Source organism: Aotus nancymaae, unplaced genomic scaffold, assembly GCF_030222135.1.
Source record: "Aotus nancymaae isolate 86718 unplaced genomic scaffold, 86718_ANA_hifiasm-v0.15.2.pri h1tg000072l, whole genome shotgun sequence".
Taxonomy (NCBI): Eukaryota; Metazoa; Chordata; class Mammalia; order Primates; family Aotidae; genus Aotus; species Aotus nancymaae.
In genome coordinates, this window is record NW_026988487.1 from 2,861,239 (window position 1) to 2,880,135 (window position 18,897).

General features: G+C 39.8%; 1 protein-coding gene across 3 annotated transcripts in view; it reads right to left on the minus strand.

Moving 5' to 3' along the window:
- Positions 1-18,897, minus strand: part of LOC105724692 (leucine-rich repeat-containing protein 37A-like) — a 36,450-nt gene that overhangs the window by 9,347 nt on the left and 8,206 nt on the right. For 2 of the 3 annotated variants that reach the window (XM_064367507.1, XM_064367509.1), the window contains 5 exons: positions 15,014-15,085; positions 11,996-12,067; positions 10,958-11,038; positions 6,832-6,903; positions 6,073-6,147 (listed from right to left, as the gene is read on the minus strand). In XM_064367507.1, the coding sequence (XP_064223577.1) occupies positions 6,073-6,147; positions 6,832-6,903; positions 10,958-11,038; positions 11,996-12,067; positions 15,014-15,085 (372 nt within the window). The remainder of the gene's footprint in view (positions 1-6,072; positions 6,148-6,831; positions 6,904-10,957; positions 11,039-11,995; positions 12,068-15,013; positions 15,086-18,897) is intronic. The other variant, XM_064367508.1, reaches the window with a different exon arrangement.

Consider the following 18,897-nt stretch of genomic DNA (forward strand, 5'->3'; position numbering starts at 1 on the left):
TCCTGGACTCAAGTGATCTGCCCACCTCAGCCTTCCAAAGTGCTGGGATTACAAGCGTTAGCCACTGCACCCAGCAAAAATAACAACAATGGAGAGATCTGGAAGATCCCCTTAATCAAGTGATCAAACTTAGCATTATGGGTCACCTGTGGTCACAAGGCAGGAAGAATGTATCACCTATGCAGTATTCTTCCCAAAAATGCTTAACTTGAATCTCATCATGAGGAAACAGACAAATCCAGATTGTGGGACAATTTACAAGACAGCTATTTTTTAAGAGTCAAAGATTTTAAAAAAAGTAGAGGAATGTTTTAGATTAAAGGAGATGAAGACATGACATGCAGTGCCTGACCTTTGATTGGATTCTGTACTATTCTTTCATCTTTATGGTATGTTTGAGTTTTTTTCAAAATATAAATTTGGGCAAAAGAGATACCAAGATAATTGATTATTGTTGTGGCTTATTGGGGGCAGTTTTAGAGAGATAAAAACAACCTCTGTTATCTGGAGTAAATCTCAAGGTTAATCTTAAGCAGTATAGCATGGTCATTAAGAATACAGATTCCACAGCCAGACCGGGCTTAAATCCCAGCTCCACTAATAATGTGAATTTGGGCAAACTGCTTAATCTCTGTTCCTTGGCCTTGTCTTTATAATAGTACCTACCTCTAATGAGTTTTGAGGACTAAATGAATCAATACCTGAAAAATGCCTGGCACACAGTGAGTGCTCAATAAATGTTAACTACTATAATTATTACATTGCAGAGGCTGTGGGGGCATTTTCTGAGTCCTTCAAAAGGATGACTTTATCAGGACCTCATTAAACTGTGAAAACAGAAGAGTGTCTCATTAATATATGAAGTCTATGAGTTGGGAGTACAACATATAGAGTTTTTTTTTTTTTTTCCTATCTCCAGTAATGGGTATAAACAAACATGTAGCATTTTATATTAAAATTGCATCCAGTAAGTTGGCCTGACACAGCTTTCAAACCTATAGAGAAATAACCACTAGCAACTAGTAGTGTTCCTTTGGGTCCGGTGGAAGCTTTTGATCTTCATATAGAAAGAATGGACCCAGAACCATAACCTGGCATTTTACTTATATAGCAACCTTAACTCTGACACAAAGGTGTTTCTTTTGTTTGTTTTGAGGCAGGGTTTTGCTCTGTTACACAGGCTGAATGCAGTGGTGCAATCTCAGTTCACTGCAGCCTCTGGCTCCTGGGCTCAAGTGATCATCCCACCTGAGCCTCCTGAGTAGCTAGAACTACAGGTGTGTGCCACCATGCCCGGCTAATTTTTGTATTTCTTGTAGAGATGGGGTTTCACCATGTTGCCCAGGCTGGTCTTGAACTCCTAAGCTCAAGCAACCCTCTCTCCTTGGCCTCCCAAAGTGCTGGGATTACAGGCATGAACCCAAAGTTTTTGTTACTATTTTTGTGCCTTCAACTTCTTATTTTAAACAATTTCCTTTTTTCCTTTAAGCCTTAGGATGGCTGGGATATATTTTCAAATGGTATAATGAACACCTGTATAACTTCCATCTGGAATCAACAGTTGCTTTTTTTTTTTTTTTTTTTAATTTCCCACCTAACCCCAACAGTTACTAATACTTTGCCACATTTGCTTTCCATGTATGTATGTCTGCACATTTTTCTGGACAAACCACTTGAGAGTTAGTTGCAGATATAATGAGCCTTCACCACTAAATAATTCAGTGTGCAGCCCCTAAGAACCTAGGCATTCTCCTCCATAACCAGAATACTATTATCACCCAATGAAACTTAATATTATCATTGCCTACTATGTAGTCCATATACAAATTTTCACAATTGTCCCAATCATATGGCTTAAAAAAATTCAGAATCCAATCAAACATCAGACATTGCATTTAGTTTTTATGACTCTTTAGTCTCCTTAACTGTTCCCAGAACTGTTTTAAAGTATACTGACAAATCTTTGAGACTGTAAATGACCTGAGGTATAGACTATTCTTACTTGAGAATAATAATTTTCCAATATGCATTAAAGATCATTACACATAAGCCAAGACTCAAATGAGCTGCCCTACTTTCTTTGTATATAAATGTGTAAACTCCTGAAGACTTCCATAATGAACTACAATAGGGCAGTTAGTTCAATGTCTTTTGAGTCTTGATGACAAATGGTTACAGAGAATAGGAGCATTTTTCCTATCCACTAATGGTAAAGAAAAAAGCAGACAGAACTTCACTATGTTAGAGAACTAAGTGAGAAAGCTGGTTGATGAAGAGGACTTCATCCAGAGAGGAAGGGATCTAGCTGACATGGAAGATGCTGCAGGAGGCTGAGGAAAATGAGGCTAGAGCAATAAAACAGATTTGACAACGTGGTGAAGATAAGAAAGTGATCTGACAAAAATGAATGCAGCAGAGTGCTAAATGAAGGGCCCATTCCATGCTAATCTTGTATAATGCCCTCAACTAGCCTTAGCATATCTGAGTTTCTATTTAGCTTGCCATATTGTGCATTGGGGGGTGGGTGGCACAATTTAAGTTGCAGTAAGTTGTGTAACAAACTCACAATAGGGCCCTGCAGATATATATAGGGTCATGCTCTGTCACCCAGATAGGAGTGCAGTAGTGCCATCTTGGCTTACTGCAACCCCACCTTCTGGGTTCAAATGATCCTTCTGCCTCAGCCTTCCTGGTAGCTGGGACTTACAGGTGTATGCCACCACACCTAGCTGATATGTGTGTGTGTGTGTGTGTGTATGTATATGTATATGTATATGTATATATGTATATATAATTTTAACTGCAAAGAAGGCCAGGCACAGTGCCTCATGCCTGTAATCCAAGCATTCTAGGAGGGTGAGGCAGGAGGATCACTTGAGGCCAGGAGCTTGAGACCAGCTTGGGCAACATAGTGAGACCTCGTTTCTACTAAAAATAAAAAATAAAATTGAAAAAAAAATAGATACCTCACACCATATATGCAAATTAACTCAAAATGGATCATAGACCTAAATGTAACTATACAATTTCTGGGAGAAGACATAAAAGAAAATCTTTTTGAGGTTGGATTAGACAACAGGTTCTTAAAGATTTCTTAAATAAGAAACAAAAAAGCACAAGCCATATAAGAAAAAATTGCTAACTTAAAGCTTATAAAAATTAAAAACTTCTGCTCTTCAGTAAACACTTTTATTTTTATTGTTTATTTTTTATTTTGAGACAGAGTCTCACTCTGTTGCCCAGGCTGGAGTGCAGTGGTGCAATCTTGGCTCACTGAAACCTCCACCTCCCAGGTTCAAGCATTTCTCATGCCTCAGTCTCCTGAGTAGCTGGGATTACAGGTGCCCGCCACCACTAATTTGTGTATTTTTAGTAGAGATGGGATTTTGCCATGTTGGCCAGGCTGGTCTCGAACTCCTGACCTCAGGTGGTCCACCCACCTTGGCCTCCCAAAGTGCTGGGATTACAGGCTTGAGTCACTGTGCCCAGCCAGAAAACACTTTTAACAGAATGAAAAGACAAACCACAATCTGAGAGAAGATATTTACTAAACACATATCTAAAAGGCCTTTTTTTTAAATTTATTTACTTATTTAATTGTTGATATAGCATCTCACTCTGTGATCCAGGCTGGTGTGCAGTGGTGATCATGGCTCACTGCAGCCTCGACCTCCCAGGCTCAAGCAATCCCAAAGTGCTGGGACCACAGGTATGCACCACCATACCTGGATTGTTTTTATATTTTTGGTAGAGATGAGGTTTCACCATATTGCCCAGGTGGTCTCAAACACCTGGCCTCAAGCAGTCCTCCTGCCTCAGCCTTCCAATGTGCTGGGATTATAGGCGTGAGCCACTGCACCTGGTCCCTGAAAGGACTTGTATCTAGAGTCTATAAAGCACTCTTAAAACTCAATAATAAATAATCTCTCATGGGATTACAGGGGAAAAACCTCATTAATAAAAAGATTAGTATTCAATTAAAATATGGGAATAGATTTGAACAATTTAGTAAAGAAGATATTTGCACATGAACAGACATTCAACATCACTAGCTATTAAAGAAATGCAAATTAAAACCACAATGAGATTCCACTACACATCTAGCAATAGAAAGACAAACATTTCTTTAAAAACTGAAATATAAGAATCTGCTGGGCTGGGCCAGGCGTGGTGGCTCACGCATGTAATCCCAGCACTTTGGGAGGACAAGGTGGGTGGATCATGTGAGGCCAGGAGTTTAAGACCAGCCTGGCCAACAAGCTGAAACCCTGTCTCCACTAAAAATACAAATATTAGCTGGGCGTGTTGGTGGGTGCCTGTAATCCCAGCTACTCAGGAGGCTGAGGGAGGAGAATCCTTTAAACCTGGGAGGCAGATGTTGCAGTGAGCTGAGATCGTGCAGCTGCACTCCTGCTTTGGCAATTAAAAAATTAAAAAAAAAAAAAGAATCATCTGGGCTGGGCACGGTGGCTCACACCTCCCAGCACTTTGGGAGGCCAAGGTGGGTGTATCACTTGAAGTCAGAAGTTCAAGACCAGCCTGGCCAATATGGTGAAAACTCATCTCTACTAAAAATACAGAAATTAGCTGGGTGGGTGGTACATACAGCCACTTGGGGGGCTGAGGCAGGAGAATTGTTTGAACTCAGGAGGTGGAGGTTGCAGTGAGCCGAGATAGTGCCACTGCACTCTAGCCTGGGGATAGAGCAAGACTGTGTCGAAGAAAAAAAAAAATCTGCTAAAGTTATGGAACAACTGCAACACTCACGCAACTCTGGTGGACATGTAAAATGGCACAGACACTTTAAGAAACAGTTTAGCAATTTCTTAAAAAAGTTAAATTGCACTTAGCATGTGAACAATCCAACTCCTAGGTATTTACCCAAAAAAAATGAAAACATAGGTTCACACACAAAGACCTATATATGAGTGTTTTTAGCAGTTTTATTCATAATTGCCAAAAAATTGAAAACAACCCAAATGTCCATACATTGATGAATGGATAAACAAATGGACACATCCAAACAACTGGAATACTACTGAGCAATGAAAAGGAGTGAACAGTTGTCCCTTGGTGTCTGCAGGGGATTGGCTCCGGGACCCCCTGCAGATACCAAAGTCCACAGAGGCTGAAGTCTTTTACATGAAATGACATAGTATTTGTATATAGCCTTGGGTATACTTTAAATACCTAATACAGTATAAATGGTATGTAAATAATTATACCGTATTTTAAATTTTCTACTGTTTTTAGTATTTCATATATTTTACTTTTTCCAAATACTCTCCATCCATGGTTAGTTGAATCCATGGATGAGGAACCTGCAGATATGGAGGGCCAGCTGTATTGATAGGTGCAGCAACATGGATGTAGCATAATCTCGAAAAACATTATGCTAAGTGAGGCCAGGCGCGGTGCCTCATGCCTGTAATCCCAGCAGTTTGGAAGGCCAAGGTGGGTGGATCACTTGAGGTCAGTAGTTCGAAACCAGCCTGGCCAACATGGTGAAACCTCGTCTCTACTAAAACTATGAAAAATTAGCCAGGCATGGTGGCAGGTGCCTGTAATCTCAGCCAGCTACTCGGGAAGCTGAGGCAGGAGAATTGCTTGAACCTGGGAGGTGGAGGTTGCAGTGAGCTGACGTCATGTGGCTGCACTGCAGCCTGGGTGACAGAGTGAAACTCTGTCACAAAAAAAAAAATTATGCTAAGTAAAAGAAGCCAGATACAAGAGGCTACATGCTATATGATTTCATTTATAAGACATTCTGGAAAAGGCAAAACTATAGGAACAGAAATCAGATTAGTAGCTAACAGGGCTGATGGTGGGAGGAGGGGACTGACTACAAAGGGACACGAGGGGCCTTTGTGAGGTGACAGAAATGCTTTATATTGGGAATGTGGTGGTGGTTATGTTAATATACATTTGTCAAAACTCATCAAACTGTACACTTAAAAAGGGTGAATTTTGTTGTATGAAAATTGTATCTCAGTAAACCTGACTTAAGAAAATACTAAAACAAACCTAAAGAACCAATTAAGTGAAAATAAATCTAAGAAAAAAATAACTTACAGTTTTTCCAATTCTAGAGTCATCATGAGGATGTTCTTAACTGTTGCAAGTGGGACTTGTGTTCTTCCCATGTCTCTGAAGAAGAAAACCAAAACATTAGTGATATAAATGCCAATACAAAAATTCTGTACTTAAAAAAGTTATTTCAAGGACATGTGATTACTTCAATTTTGGCTTTTCTATAAAACAAGCCAACTCAAGAGTTTATTTGCTGCAGAATTCCAGAGAGCTCTTATTAAAGAAATTTAAGTTGATTTGCATCATCAAATTAATGACATTCAAGAGTAGAACTTGTACTTTTTTGTTATTTATTTATTTATTTATTTATTTTTCTTCTTACTTGACATGGTGATTGTAGTTAGCTGTGTATTTTTTGTTGTTGTTGTTGTTGTTTTTACCATTATCTTACTTCTCATTTTCATATTGGATTCACTCATCTTGATTATTTACTCTTTTCTTCCTTTTTAGAATAATGAACACCTATTCCTCCTTCCCTTCTTAGTTAAGTAATATTCCTCCATGTGTCTGCATGTTCCAAATCTATATGGGTTCTTCAACACTGTCCTCTTCCCCTGCTGGCTGTCTTGACCATTATACATCCTTTCTTAATCCTTTTCTTTGCCAATAACTCTTTTTCAATAACCCAGTTAAATTTAAATTATGACTTTTTAGCCTAAATGCAAAATACTTAATCATTGATAAAAAACTTAAAAAGAGCATAAATCATTTCATGACTCATGAGAGTACTGTAATACTTACAGATATTTTAATGCTGGCAATTTAAACAAATACGAATCTTCAACAGTTGTCAGAGGATTGCGATTGAGAATTCTGAAAAGAACAAGGAATTAAAATTACCTGCATTTTCAATGTGTGAAACTGCATGAAAATCTTATATTCATTTTTTGGTATGGAACGTGTAGGTAAAAAAAATCATTTTCTGTTTTTACCCAATAAATCACCATTAGACTCATAAAGCACTATTCCTCTGGGAACTACCTAGGTCTCTAGAAGATAAAGCAGAGGAGAGAAAGAGGGGAAAACATAGAAAAAACAAAAAGTAGAAAACAAGGAAAAAATATGCCACAGAACTTTTCAGGTCAAAAACCCCAGAAGTGACTATGCTAGTAGGAAGCCCTGATTCTGTAGGAAACACTGTTTCTAGTGTCCTCCATAATTCAAGTTGCTTGTCTTTTTGTTTTTTGTTTTTTTTTTTTTGAGATGGAGTCTTGCTCTGTCACCCCAGCTGGAGAGCAATGGCTGGATCTCAGCCCACTGCAACCTCCGCCTCCCACATTCAAGTGATCCTCCTGCCTCCTGCCTCAGCCTCCTGAGTAGCTGGGATTACAGGCGCCCGCCACCATGCCCAGCTAATTTTTGTAATTTTAGTAGAGACAGGGTTTCACCATGTGGCCCAGGCTGGTCTCGAACTCCTGACCTCAGGTAATCCACACACCTCGGCCTTTCAAAGTGTTAGGATTACAGGTGTGTGCCACTGTGCCTGGCTGCTTGTCTTATATAAAGTTAAAATTTATGGTTTAATTTGCACAGTTAAGAAAATAAAATTAGACCAATTCTTTTGCTTTATAGCCAAAGAAAAAGGGATAAATCTAAGAGGAGGAACTGGTCAAAACCATACTCCTATCACATACTCCCACTTGTATTCTTGTATCACATCACAGCCTCTGCTACATTGCATGAAATCACCTGTCTACCTGTCAGTCTCCTGGACTATCAGCTCCTTAAGGGAAGACACCACATCTTATTGTCATTGTGATCCCTGTGCTGGGCATGATGTCTGAAATTTACTAGGCATTTAATAAATGTTTATTGAATAAACAAATGACATTTTGTTTATATGTCAATAAAAAGAATAAATTCATTTTTATGAATTTATGCAAATTTTTATTCCAAAATGCTGGAATCTATTTTCTTTTTAATTCTTTAAAGTGAATGAAAAAAAGAAAAGAAACAGGAAGAAATAAAAGAAAATCTGCCTTTAGGTTAACCCAAGAATTATCACCATACTTTTGCAGAAATTATAAAAATAGTAATTATTACAGTGAGTATCTATTGGGCTGCCAGGTATTTGTGATCGGCACTTCACATTTAATCCTCACAATAACCTTATGTGGTAGATATTATTATTGCCCTATTTTATAAATGAGGAAACTGAGGAACAGAGAGGTTACATAATTTGTCCTAGGTCACCAAGCTATTAAGAAGCAAAGCTGTAATTTGAACTCATGTGTTTAATCTGTATGAAGAAAAAGGGTTTACTTTAACCTTACAGGTTTTTTAATTCTTTCTTTCTTCTTTCTTCATTTCCCACCTGCCCTCCTTCTTTCCCTTTCTTCCTTCCTTCCCTCCCTCTCTTTCTTTTTCTTTCTCTCTTTCATTCTTTCTTTCTTCCCTTCATTTCCCTTCCCTCCTTCTTTCCCTTTCTTCCTTCCCTCCTTCCCACCCCTCCTTTTCTTTTATTTCTTCATTCTTTCTTTCCTTCTTTCTTTGTTCCTTCTTTCCTTCCTTTCCCTTTCTTCCTTCCCTCCTTTCCTCCCTCTTCTTTCTTCCCTCTCTCCCCTCTTCTTTTCTTTTTTTCTTCCTCTTTCTTTTCCTCATTTCCCTCCCTCCTTCTTTCCCTTTCTTCCTTCCCTCCTTCCTTCCCTTTCTTTTCTTTCTTTCCTTCCTTCCTTCTTTCATTTCCCTCCCTCCTTCTTTCTTTCCATTCTTCCTTCCCTCCTTCTCTCCCTTCCCCTCTCCCTCCCTCCCTCCTTTCCTTTCCTTCCTTCCTCCCCTTCCTCCTTTTCTTTTCTTTCCTTTCTTTCTTCCTTTTTTCTTTCTTTCTCTTTCCTTCCTTCTCTCCCTCCCTCCCTCTTTCTCTTTCCTTTCCTTTCCCTCCTTTCCTCCTCTTTCCTTCCCTCCCCCTTTCTTCTCTTTCTCTTTCTTTCTTTCCATTCTCTCTTTCCTTTCTCTCTCTCTTTTCTCTCCCCTTCCCCCTCCCTTCCCTTCCCTCTCCTCCCCACCTTCCCTTCCTCCCTCCCTCCCCTCGATCTCCCTCTCCCATTCCCCTCTCCCTCTCCCTCTCATCTTTCCAGCAGAGTCTTGCTCTGTTGCCCAGGCTGGAGTGGTGTGATCTTGGCTCACTACAACCTCTACCTCCCAAGCTCAGGTAATCCTCCTTCCTCTGTCTGGCATGATCTCGGCTCAATGCAACCTCTGCCTCCTGGGTTCAAGTGATTCTCCTGCCTCAGCCTCCTGAGTAGCTGGGATTATGGGCACCTGCCACCACACTCAGCTAATTTTTGTGCTTTTAGTAGAGATGGGGTTTCACCATCTTGGTCAGGCTGGTCTTGAACTCCTGACCTCAGGTGATCCACCCACCTCAGCCTACCAAAGTGCTGGGATTACAGGCGTGAGCCACTATTCCCGGCCACCAGATTCTTATGAGGGACTCCCAGTGTTATAAAGTGCTTAGTAACGGTGGGGAGTTTAAGACATTTTATTAATGCTACCTACACCTCTTGTGGAGGGACCTAATGAGCCTGTTCTCTGATGTGAGGGCAAAAGAAAAACAGGCCCTCAGTATCTTTTTCCTAAGTTAGGCATCAGCAAATAATGAGGACAGACAGGAGCATCTGCAGAAACTGTTGCTCTAGTCCAGACACTTCCTGAATGCCTCCCTGTACCTCAAAATGAACTGTGTGAAACTAGATTTCTGAAATACAAGAGAGGTGGAAAGTCCTTTCTAAAGTCAGATGTAAAGGAGAATCTTCACCTTGAGTCTAAAGCCCCCTTCAGGCCATTGAACATACCCACTCTGATTTGCCGGTTATGTTATACAGAAAAATCACAGAATTTTTGAGCTGCAAGGGAATAAAATTTGTATTTATGGTCGAGTAGTCAGGAAAGCATATGGAATTAAGCTATGGTGAGGTATTTTCTTTACAAATTGTTTTTTGCACCATAACTCAACATAAACACCATCTTGGCAGGGTGTGGTGGCTCACACCTGTAATCCCAACACTTTGGGAGGCTGAGGTGGGCAGATCACTTGAGGTCACAGGAGTTCAAGACCAGCCTGGTGGAGGTTGGAGGACAGTGGCACAATCTTGGCTCACTGCAACTTCTGACTCCTGGGTTCAAGCCATTCTCGGGCCTCAGCCTCTCAAGTAGCTGGGATCACAGGCACATGCCACTACGTCCTGCTAATTTTTGTCTTTTTAGTAGAGACAGGTTTTGCCATGTTGGTCAGGCTGGTCTCGAACTCCTGTAACCTCAGGTGATCCAGCCACCTCGGCTTCCCAAAGTGCTGGGATTCCAGGTGTCAGCCACCATACCTGGCCCTACACTTTGGATTTAACTTTGATTCCTGCTCATATGCACAGTTTCTAACTGCTTAAATGTCTGCAACATTTAGCTACAAGGAAGGAAGCTTAACACAAAGTCCTCCAGGGAGCAAAAAACTGCACCACCACGCCCAGCTGATTTTTTTGTATTTTTAGTAGGGATGGGGTTTCACTATGTTGGCCAGGCTGGTCTTGAACTCCTGACCTCAGGTGATCTTCCTGCCTCTGCCTCCCAAAATGCAGGGATTACAGGCCTGAGCCACCACGCCTGTCAACAAGGCTAATTTGAGGGTCATTTGTTTAATGCCTTTTCTTGCCCGTGCCAAAGGTCAGAACTAGGAAAAGTGGAGCAGGTCATATATAAGCTGTGTAAGTCTCTTGGCCTTTGTGCCTTAGTTTCCCCACTTGAGAAAAATGAATGGATGTTAAGACATACTTTTCAGAGTTTGTAATGGGCTTATCCCCAGCTAACCAATAATTGTATGAGGTTTTCACATGTAAATAGTTGTTCACACATATTCATTTTCTATTTTACTTACAAATTGTGTAAAAACTGCATTCCATGCCAGGCCTGAAATGTTCCAGAGTGCAGTTCTGTGAGTAAATTGCAACTAAGATTTCTACAAAAAAAAAGACACAAGCCAAAGGAAAAAAAAATTATTTCAGAACATTTATCATTTGCCGTGATTCTAATTTATATAGGATGGAACATAACCTCAATCCTTTCTCTGTGCACTAAAGAAATCTCACTGTGGATGATACTAGCTTATGATTTATACTTTAATGTTGCACATGTGGTACATTAGATACAAAACAGTGAATGCTCAGTAAATATTTGTGTTTAGTGATCTTTATTTCTCTAGAACAGGATTTCACAACTTCAGTGCCGTCAACATTTTGGTCTATACAACTCTTTGCCACCAGGCTCGGTGGCTCAAGCCTTAATCCCAGCACTTTGGGAGGCCAAGGCGGGCAGATCATGAGGTCAGGAGTTTGAGACCAGCTTGACCAACATGGTGGAACCCCATCTCTACTAAACATACAAAAAATTAGCTGGGCATGGTGGTGGGTACCTGTAATCCCACCTACTTGGTAGGCTGAGGCAGGAGAATTGCTTGAACCTGGGAGGTAGAGGCTGTGGTGAGCTGAGAGCGCGCCACTGCACTCCAGCCTGGGCAACAAAGCGAAACTCTGTCTCAAAAAAACAAAACAAAACTCTTTGCTGTGGGGGTTTGTCTTGTACCCTGGAGGATGTTTAGCAACATCTCTGGCCTCTGCCCACCAGATGCCAGGAGCACACCCACAGTTTCATCAACCAAAACTGTCTCTGGACATTGCCAAATGTCACCTGACTACAAAATCACACCAGTTGAGAACCACTGCTCTCTGATGATTCACTATGATCTGTGTAATAATGTTCACACTAATCTTTGCTAGAGACAAAAAGGATTTGCATATAATTTTAGTTAACTTTCTACTGGTAAAATTCTAATCATATTTCAAAATGAATAGCAAAGAGGTTTATAATTAAGTTTTATAAAAATTCCAAATGTAATCAAGTTTTATTTGTAACTTACATAGACTGTAAAAATGGTAGTGATTCAAATGTATATCCTTCAATAGACTGTATTTTATTGCAGGATAAATCTCTAGGAAAAGGAAAAGAAAAATATTGCCTTGATTAGTTATTAGATGTTAAACTAGTATGAATAAATAGCAAGAGTTTAGAATAGTATTGAATACACAGTTTTCATCTAAGCTCTAAACATTTGGACGTGTATTTAAACTGTCCAGAGCTCCTAATCCTGCCTGTACCTCTCCTAGAGTCTTACCTTCATGGTTTTAATAAATAAAATATACAACTATAGATCTTGATAGACTTTGGTATTAACTATTCCTGAGAGCAGTAGACTTGATTAGATGCCCTTTTGTAGTCTCATCAAATCCTAGATTATGAGCTCAAAGTTTTTATCTCTACATATAGTTTCCAATATTAAAAGGAATAGTCTCACATTTATATACCTTCCTAGCTTAGGTCTGTTTTCTTAAGCTCGTTCAATATCAGAAGAAATAAGACACCCTTTCACATCATTTGGAAGGAATTTAACCCTTTAACACATAACTTTGAACTAATTCAAATCATATTAACAGAATTTCTATCATATTAATAGAAATTCATTTTGGCTTTATATTGCTTTAATATTTCACGAAAGCAATTTCTTCAGTTATATAGTGATGGGGCAACAAAAACAACATGGAACTGGATTTTTATTTTTTGAATAAAAACAGGTATAGTCAACACCCATTCTTGACTACAGTTGGCTCTCTTATTTTTATTGATTCTACTTGTCAGCTTGTCCCTCCCTCTTTACCTGGATGGTGTAATGTTGTCTGACTGATGTCTCCATCTCTGGTCTCTCCCTTCCTAAACTACCCTATACATAGTCATCATGTAAACTCTCCAGCAGTGGCTTGCAAAGACCAGCATCTCCTGGGAAATTACTGAAGACGCAAATTCTTGGTCCCACTCTAGATGAACTGAATCAGTAACTATGAGGTTGGAGTCCAGAACTGAGTTCTAATGTGCCCTCCCAGTGATTGTGAGACAGATCTATCTTACAGCACTGCTGTGATAACACGGTTCCCCATCATGGCTCCTGAGCTTGGCACTCAAAGCCCTAGAAGATCTGGCTCCAATTTCCCACTCTCCCTCCTTGTACTCTACAGGTACTCATGGCATTCCTCAAATACTTTCCTGTGTTTCGGCCTTCTCCCATTTTCCTTTTGCAAGTTTAGAATATTTTCCCCAAGGTGTCTGTTCAATGTCACACAATGGCCCTTCAAAGTCCTATTCAAATGGCACTGTTCTAGTGACACCTTCTTGGGGCCAAATTGAAGTCATTTTCCCCCTCTTCTATGCTCCAGAAACAATTTATCACTCCTAGTGCCCACATTTATTTCTTCTTTTGTAATGTAGTTATTTTTCATCCCGTTTCTTCTGAGCATAAACTCCCTGAAAGCATGGACTAGGTCTTGCTCATCTGCATCGCCCACTATGTTTAAAACTGACACACAGAAATAAAGCAAACTCAAATATTTGCAAAATAAATGGATAGCTGGGGGAGTGAGTAGTGCATAGAAGGAAAATGACTATTTTAAAGGAAATGTTGTTTTATTACTTCATGGCCTCTGTAGCACTTTGGCATCCACTTGAGGGTCTTTATACCCACTTTCCTTAAGCCTTCTGCATTTGAAAGAATCTGTTTGCAAAAGAGCATCACTAATGGGCTTAATAAGGATTAATGACATACACACCTCTGGGCCATGGACAGAGGATAAGAATCAAGCTTTCATAGCAATGAACATAGTATCTTCTTATCTCTAAACAGACAGAAATACTATGCAGGTATCCCTTCCTTGGTAACAGGGTTGAGGAGATAGTTATTTTGTAATTATTGAAGACTTAGGGGCATTTCTGACACACTTACTTAGTGTAAACATTTGTAGCTATACCACTTAACCATCATTTTAAACATCTATTTTAATATAACAATTCCTAAAATGAAACCCTTAATACCAGTCTATTCTCTTGGTAGCTTAATATTCTGGATAATATTATTTATATAATTCAGCTGATTTTTTAGTATTTAAATGTTAATTTAATTCAGATTAAATTACCAAAAAATTCTGGATTGATGATGTTCAAATGAATGTAGGTGGTCTATATTTTCTTCTCTTTCAGGCAACAATGTGAAGTTAACTTTAATTCCTTTCATTCTACTAAACCAACTTTCTCAAATCTTTTTTTGGAAAGGTCAGGTAGCAAATATTTTAGGCTTTGTGGGCCACATATGATCTCTGTTGCATATTTCTCTTTGTTTCTTTTCTGTTTCTTTCACAGTCCTTTAAAAATGCAAAAACTGGCCGGGTTCAGTGGCTTATGCCTGTAATCCCAGCACTTTGGGAGGCTGAGGCGGGAGATCATCATGAGGTCAGGAGATCAAGACCATCTGAGCCAACATGGTGAAACCCAGACTCTACTAAAAATGCAAAAAAACTAGCAGGGCATGGCAGTGCATACCTGTAGTCCCAGCTACTCGGGAGACTGAGGCAGGAGAATTGCTTGAACCCAGGAGGCAGAGATTGCAGTGAGCTGAGATCGAGCCACTGCACTACAGCCTGGGCAACAGTGCAGGACTCCGTTTCAAAAAAAAAAAAAAAAAAATGCAAAAACCATTAACTTAATGGGCTATTTAAAAATAGACCCTAGATTAGATTTGATCTCTTGGTTGTAGACTGAATATAAGAAGATGGTATGTGAACAGTTATAAAACAAGGTTCATATGAGTGTCAATCACTGCTCAGATTCACCATGTGAATTTTTGTCTGTCTGTATTTTGTCTATATAATTTAAAAATTGAAAATGCATAGGAAGTAACTAATGCTAGAGATGGGTTAAGACCGTATATAAACTTACAGAATTAAAGAATTTTATTCCTGGAAGAAATCTTAAAGATTATCTAATTTGAACTCCTTATTCATTTTACAGAAAGTATGACTAAAAACTCATAAATAGGATTAACTAACTAACTTACAAATCCTGGAGTGATAGCAGGCCTTCAAATGAATCCTTATGTAATTCAGTCAAATCATTTTCACTGAGAATTCTGGAAAATGAAAAAGTTATTTCTAGATTAAAATGCAAACTACAACTATTTGCTACACAGGACTATCTCCTATATGTGGAGGAAAGCTGGGTAATGGTAATTTCAAGACGGTATCTGCTCTACTTTCATTAAAACCTTTTCTTACATTTTCATTTTTTGTTTTGTTTTGTTTTTTCTTTTCTTTTTTTGTTTTTTTTACTTACATTTTCATTTTTGTGTCCATCTCTCTCCACCACCACCACACACACACATGCACGCACACACACAAGCACACCCTACCCACTCTTCCCACCAAATTGTATATTCAATGCCTCCTCTCTAAATCACAAAGTCCCTGTTAGAATCCAGCTCTGGGTGGCACCAAGATCAGCAGAACCTCCATTTCCTCCTCTCTTTTCCCAAACCTTATTATGAAAGCTCCACATGGAACTATGTCAGGGCTGCAAGTGAAGCCATTCAGCATTTTTCCCCATTAAAAAAATCTGAAAACTACAATATGCATAAAGTGCACATAATATAAATGTTGTTTATATTTAATTTAATTTCTGAGACAGGGTCTCACTCTGTTGCCCAGACTAGTCTCAAACTCCTGGCTCAAGTGATCCTCCTGTCTCAGCCTCCCAAAGCGTTGCAATTGCAGATGTGAGCCACCTCACCTGGCCAAATATTCAGTTTAATAATTATAAAGCAGATACCCATGTAACATCGTTAGAAAAGATCACCGCTAGCATCCAGAAGCCCCCAATGTGTCCCTTTCCAATCATAAACCTCTCTCTAATCCTTATAGGTAACCACTATCCTGACTTTTGTAATAATTTTCTTGCTTTTAAAATGTAGTTCTGGCCTAGCATGGTGGCTCACGCCTATCATTCCAGCACTTTGGGAAGTCAAGGTGGGTGAATCACCTGAGATCAGGAGTTCGAGACCAGCCTGGCCAACATGGTAAAACCCTGTCTCTACTAAAAATACAAAAATTAGCTGGGTGTGGTGGCGGACACCTGTAGTTCCAGCCACCCAGGAGGCTGAGGCAGGAGACTTGCTTAAACCTCGGAGGTGGAGGTTGGAGTGAGCTGAGATCGCACCATAGCACTCCAGCCTGGGTGACAAGAATGAAATTCCGTCTCAAAAAATAAATAAATAAGAGATAAAATGTAGTTTTGGCTGGGCATGGTGGCTCACACTTATAATTCCAGCACTTTGGGAGGCCAAGAAGGGAGGATTGCTTGAGCTCAGGAGTTCGAGACAAGTCTGAGTAATACAGCAGGACCTCCTCTCTAGCAAAATTTAAAAATTAGTTGGGCATGTTGGCATCACCTGTAGTCCCAGCTACTAGAGAGGTTCAGATGGGAGGACCACTTGAGCATGGGAGGTCCAGGCTGCAGTGAGCCATGTTTGCACCACTGCAGACCCTGTCTCAAAAATAAATAAAATAAAATGAAATGAAATGTAGTTTTACCTACTATGTGTCAGTCATAAACAACATAGTTTAGTTTTGCCTCTTGAACATTATATAAATGAAATCATATTATACATATTATTTTCTGTATCACTTCTTTCACTAAATAATCTGTTTGTACTTTTAAGATGTATGTTGCTGAGGCTGGTTCAAGACCTGTGTTGTGCTTCCAATAAGGTAGTCACTAGCTACGTTTGGCTAGTGATAGTGGCTAATGCGACTGAGGAACTGAATCTTTAATTTTAATCATTTTAATTGTTTTTAAATTTCAAAGCTGACACTCAATGCAGTTAGAAAATGTATGTTTGCGGGGCTGGGTGCGATGGCTCACACCTATAATCCCAGCTCTTTGGGAGGCCGAGGCGGGTGGATCACAAGGTCAAGAGATCGAGACCATCCTGGTCAATATAGTGAAACCCCGTCTCTACTAAAAATACAAAAAATTAGCTGGGCACGGTGGCACGTGCCTGTAATCCCAGCTATTCAGGAGGCTGAGGCAGGAGAATTGCCTGAACCCAGGAGGCAGAGGTTGCGGTGAGCCGAGATCGCGCCATTGCACTCCAGCCTGGGTAGCAAGAGCGATACTCCGTCTCAAAAAAAAAAAAAGAAAGAAAGAAAATATATGTTTGCAACACTTTGGGTATATGATGCTACTTTTTCAACTGCAAATTTTATGAAATCTAAATATAGATTAAGGTGTTTTTTTGTTTTTGTTTTTGTTTTTTTAAAGATGGGGTTTCACCATATTGGTCAGGCTGGTCTTGAACTCCTGACCTCAGGTGATCCACCCACCTCAGCCTCCCAAAGTGCTGAGATTACAGGCATGAGTGTTTTTGTTTTTGAGATGGAGTTTCATTCATCAGCCAGGCTGGAGTCCAATGGTGCGATCTTGGCTCACTGCAACCTCCACCTCCTGGGTTCAAGCAATTTTTTTTGAGACGGAGTTTCGCTCGTTACCCAGGCTGGAGTGCAATGGCGCAATCTCGGCTTACCGCAACCTCCGCCTCCTGGATTCAGACAATTCTCCTGCCTCAGCCTCCTGAGTAGCTGGGATTACAGGCACGTGCCACCATGCCCAGCTAATTTTTTGTGTTAGTAGAGATGGGGTTTCACCATGTTGACCAGGATGGTCTCGATCTCTTGACCTCGTGATCCACCCGCCTCGGCCTCCCAAAGTGCTGGGATTACAGGCTTGAGCCACCGTGCCCTGCCTTCAAGCAATTCTTATACCTCAACCTCCCGAGTAGCTGGGATTACCGGTGCCCGCCATCACTCTCAGTTAATTTTTGTATTTTTAGAGGAGATGAGGTTTTGCCATATTGGTCAGGCTGGCCTCAAACTCCTGACCTCAGGTGATCCACCTGCCTCAGCCTCCCAAAGTGCTGGGATTACAGGCATGAGCTACCTAACATCCAGCCAGATTAAGTATTATTATTATTATTACTAACTTTCTCCCTAGATTTCTGAGCAGAACAGATTAAGTTTTTTTGATAAAAATTTAGCAACCAAATTTGGACTTTGGTTAAAAAAAAGTTAGTATGGAAAAAAGAATGTAAACTCTACAATTAATTTTTATACTAATTACATGTAGAAATGATACCACTTTGGATATTTTGAAGACTTAGTATGAAAATAGACTATCTCATTAATAACATAATGATAACATGATGAAAGGATAATATTTTGGATACATGGGTGAAATAAAATATATTAACATGTTTCACCTGTTTCCTTTTTAGTTTTATTTTTTAAGTGACTACCAGAAAAGTTAAAATTATGTATGTGGCTTGCATTAGGTTTCTAATGAATAATGCTGCTGTAGAGTATTCCATTGAATGATTATACTGCAATGTACACCGATTCATCTACTGTGGATGGATGCTGAGATTTTTCTAATTTTTACTTATTACAAACAATGCTGCTTTGAACATTGTTATACTTGTATCCTGGTAACATTTTTGCCTGAGTTTCTCTAGAATGTAATAATAAGGGTACGAAATTGCTTTCCTAAAAAGTTGTGCTATTTCAAGTGGCAGATTGAGAAAAGGCCAGGTCTCTACCCATCCAACCGCTACCAAATCCCTAAAAATTATAGAACAGAAATAATTTTAAAATCCACAACCTTAGCTCAAAATGTGGAAGCAGTCCTACAAATGCTCCTTTATCAGAAATACTCAGTTATTGGTTGGGATAGGGCAGTAGGAGAAGCCAGAGGCACATCAACCCCACATCCTTCTTCCTTGGGTCAGGCAGCAAAGAGTGTCTTCCTCCAGGCAGGAAGAATTGTCTGAAAGTGGGCAGCATCCTGGAACCCTGGAGGAAGGGTGTATACTCCCTTACTAGCCATTCCCACACC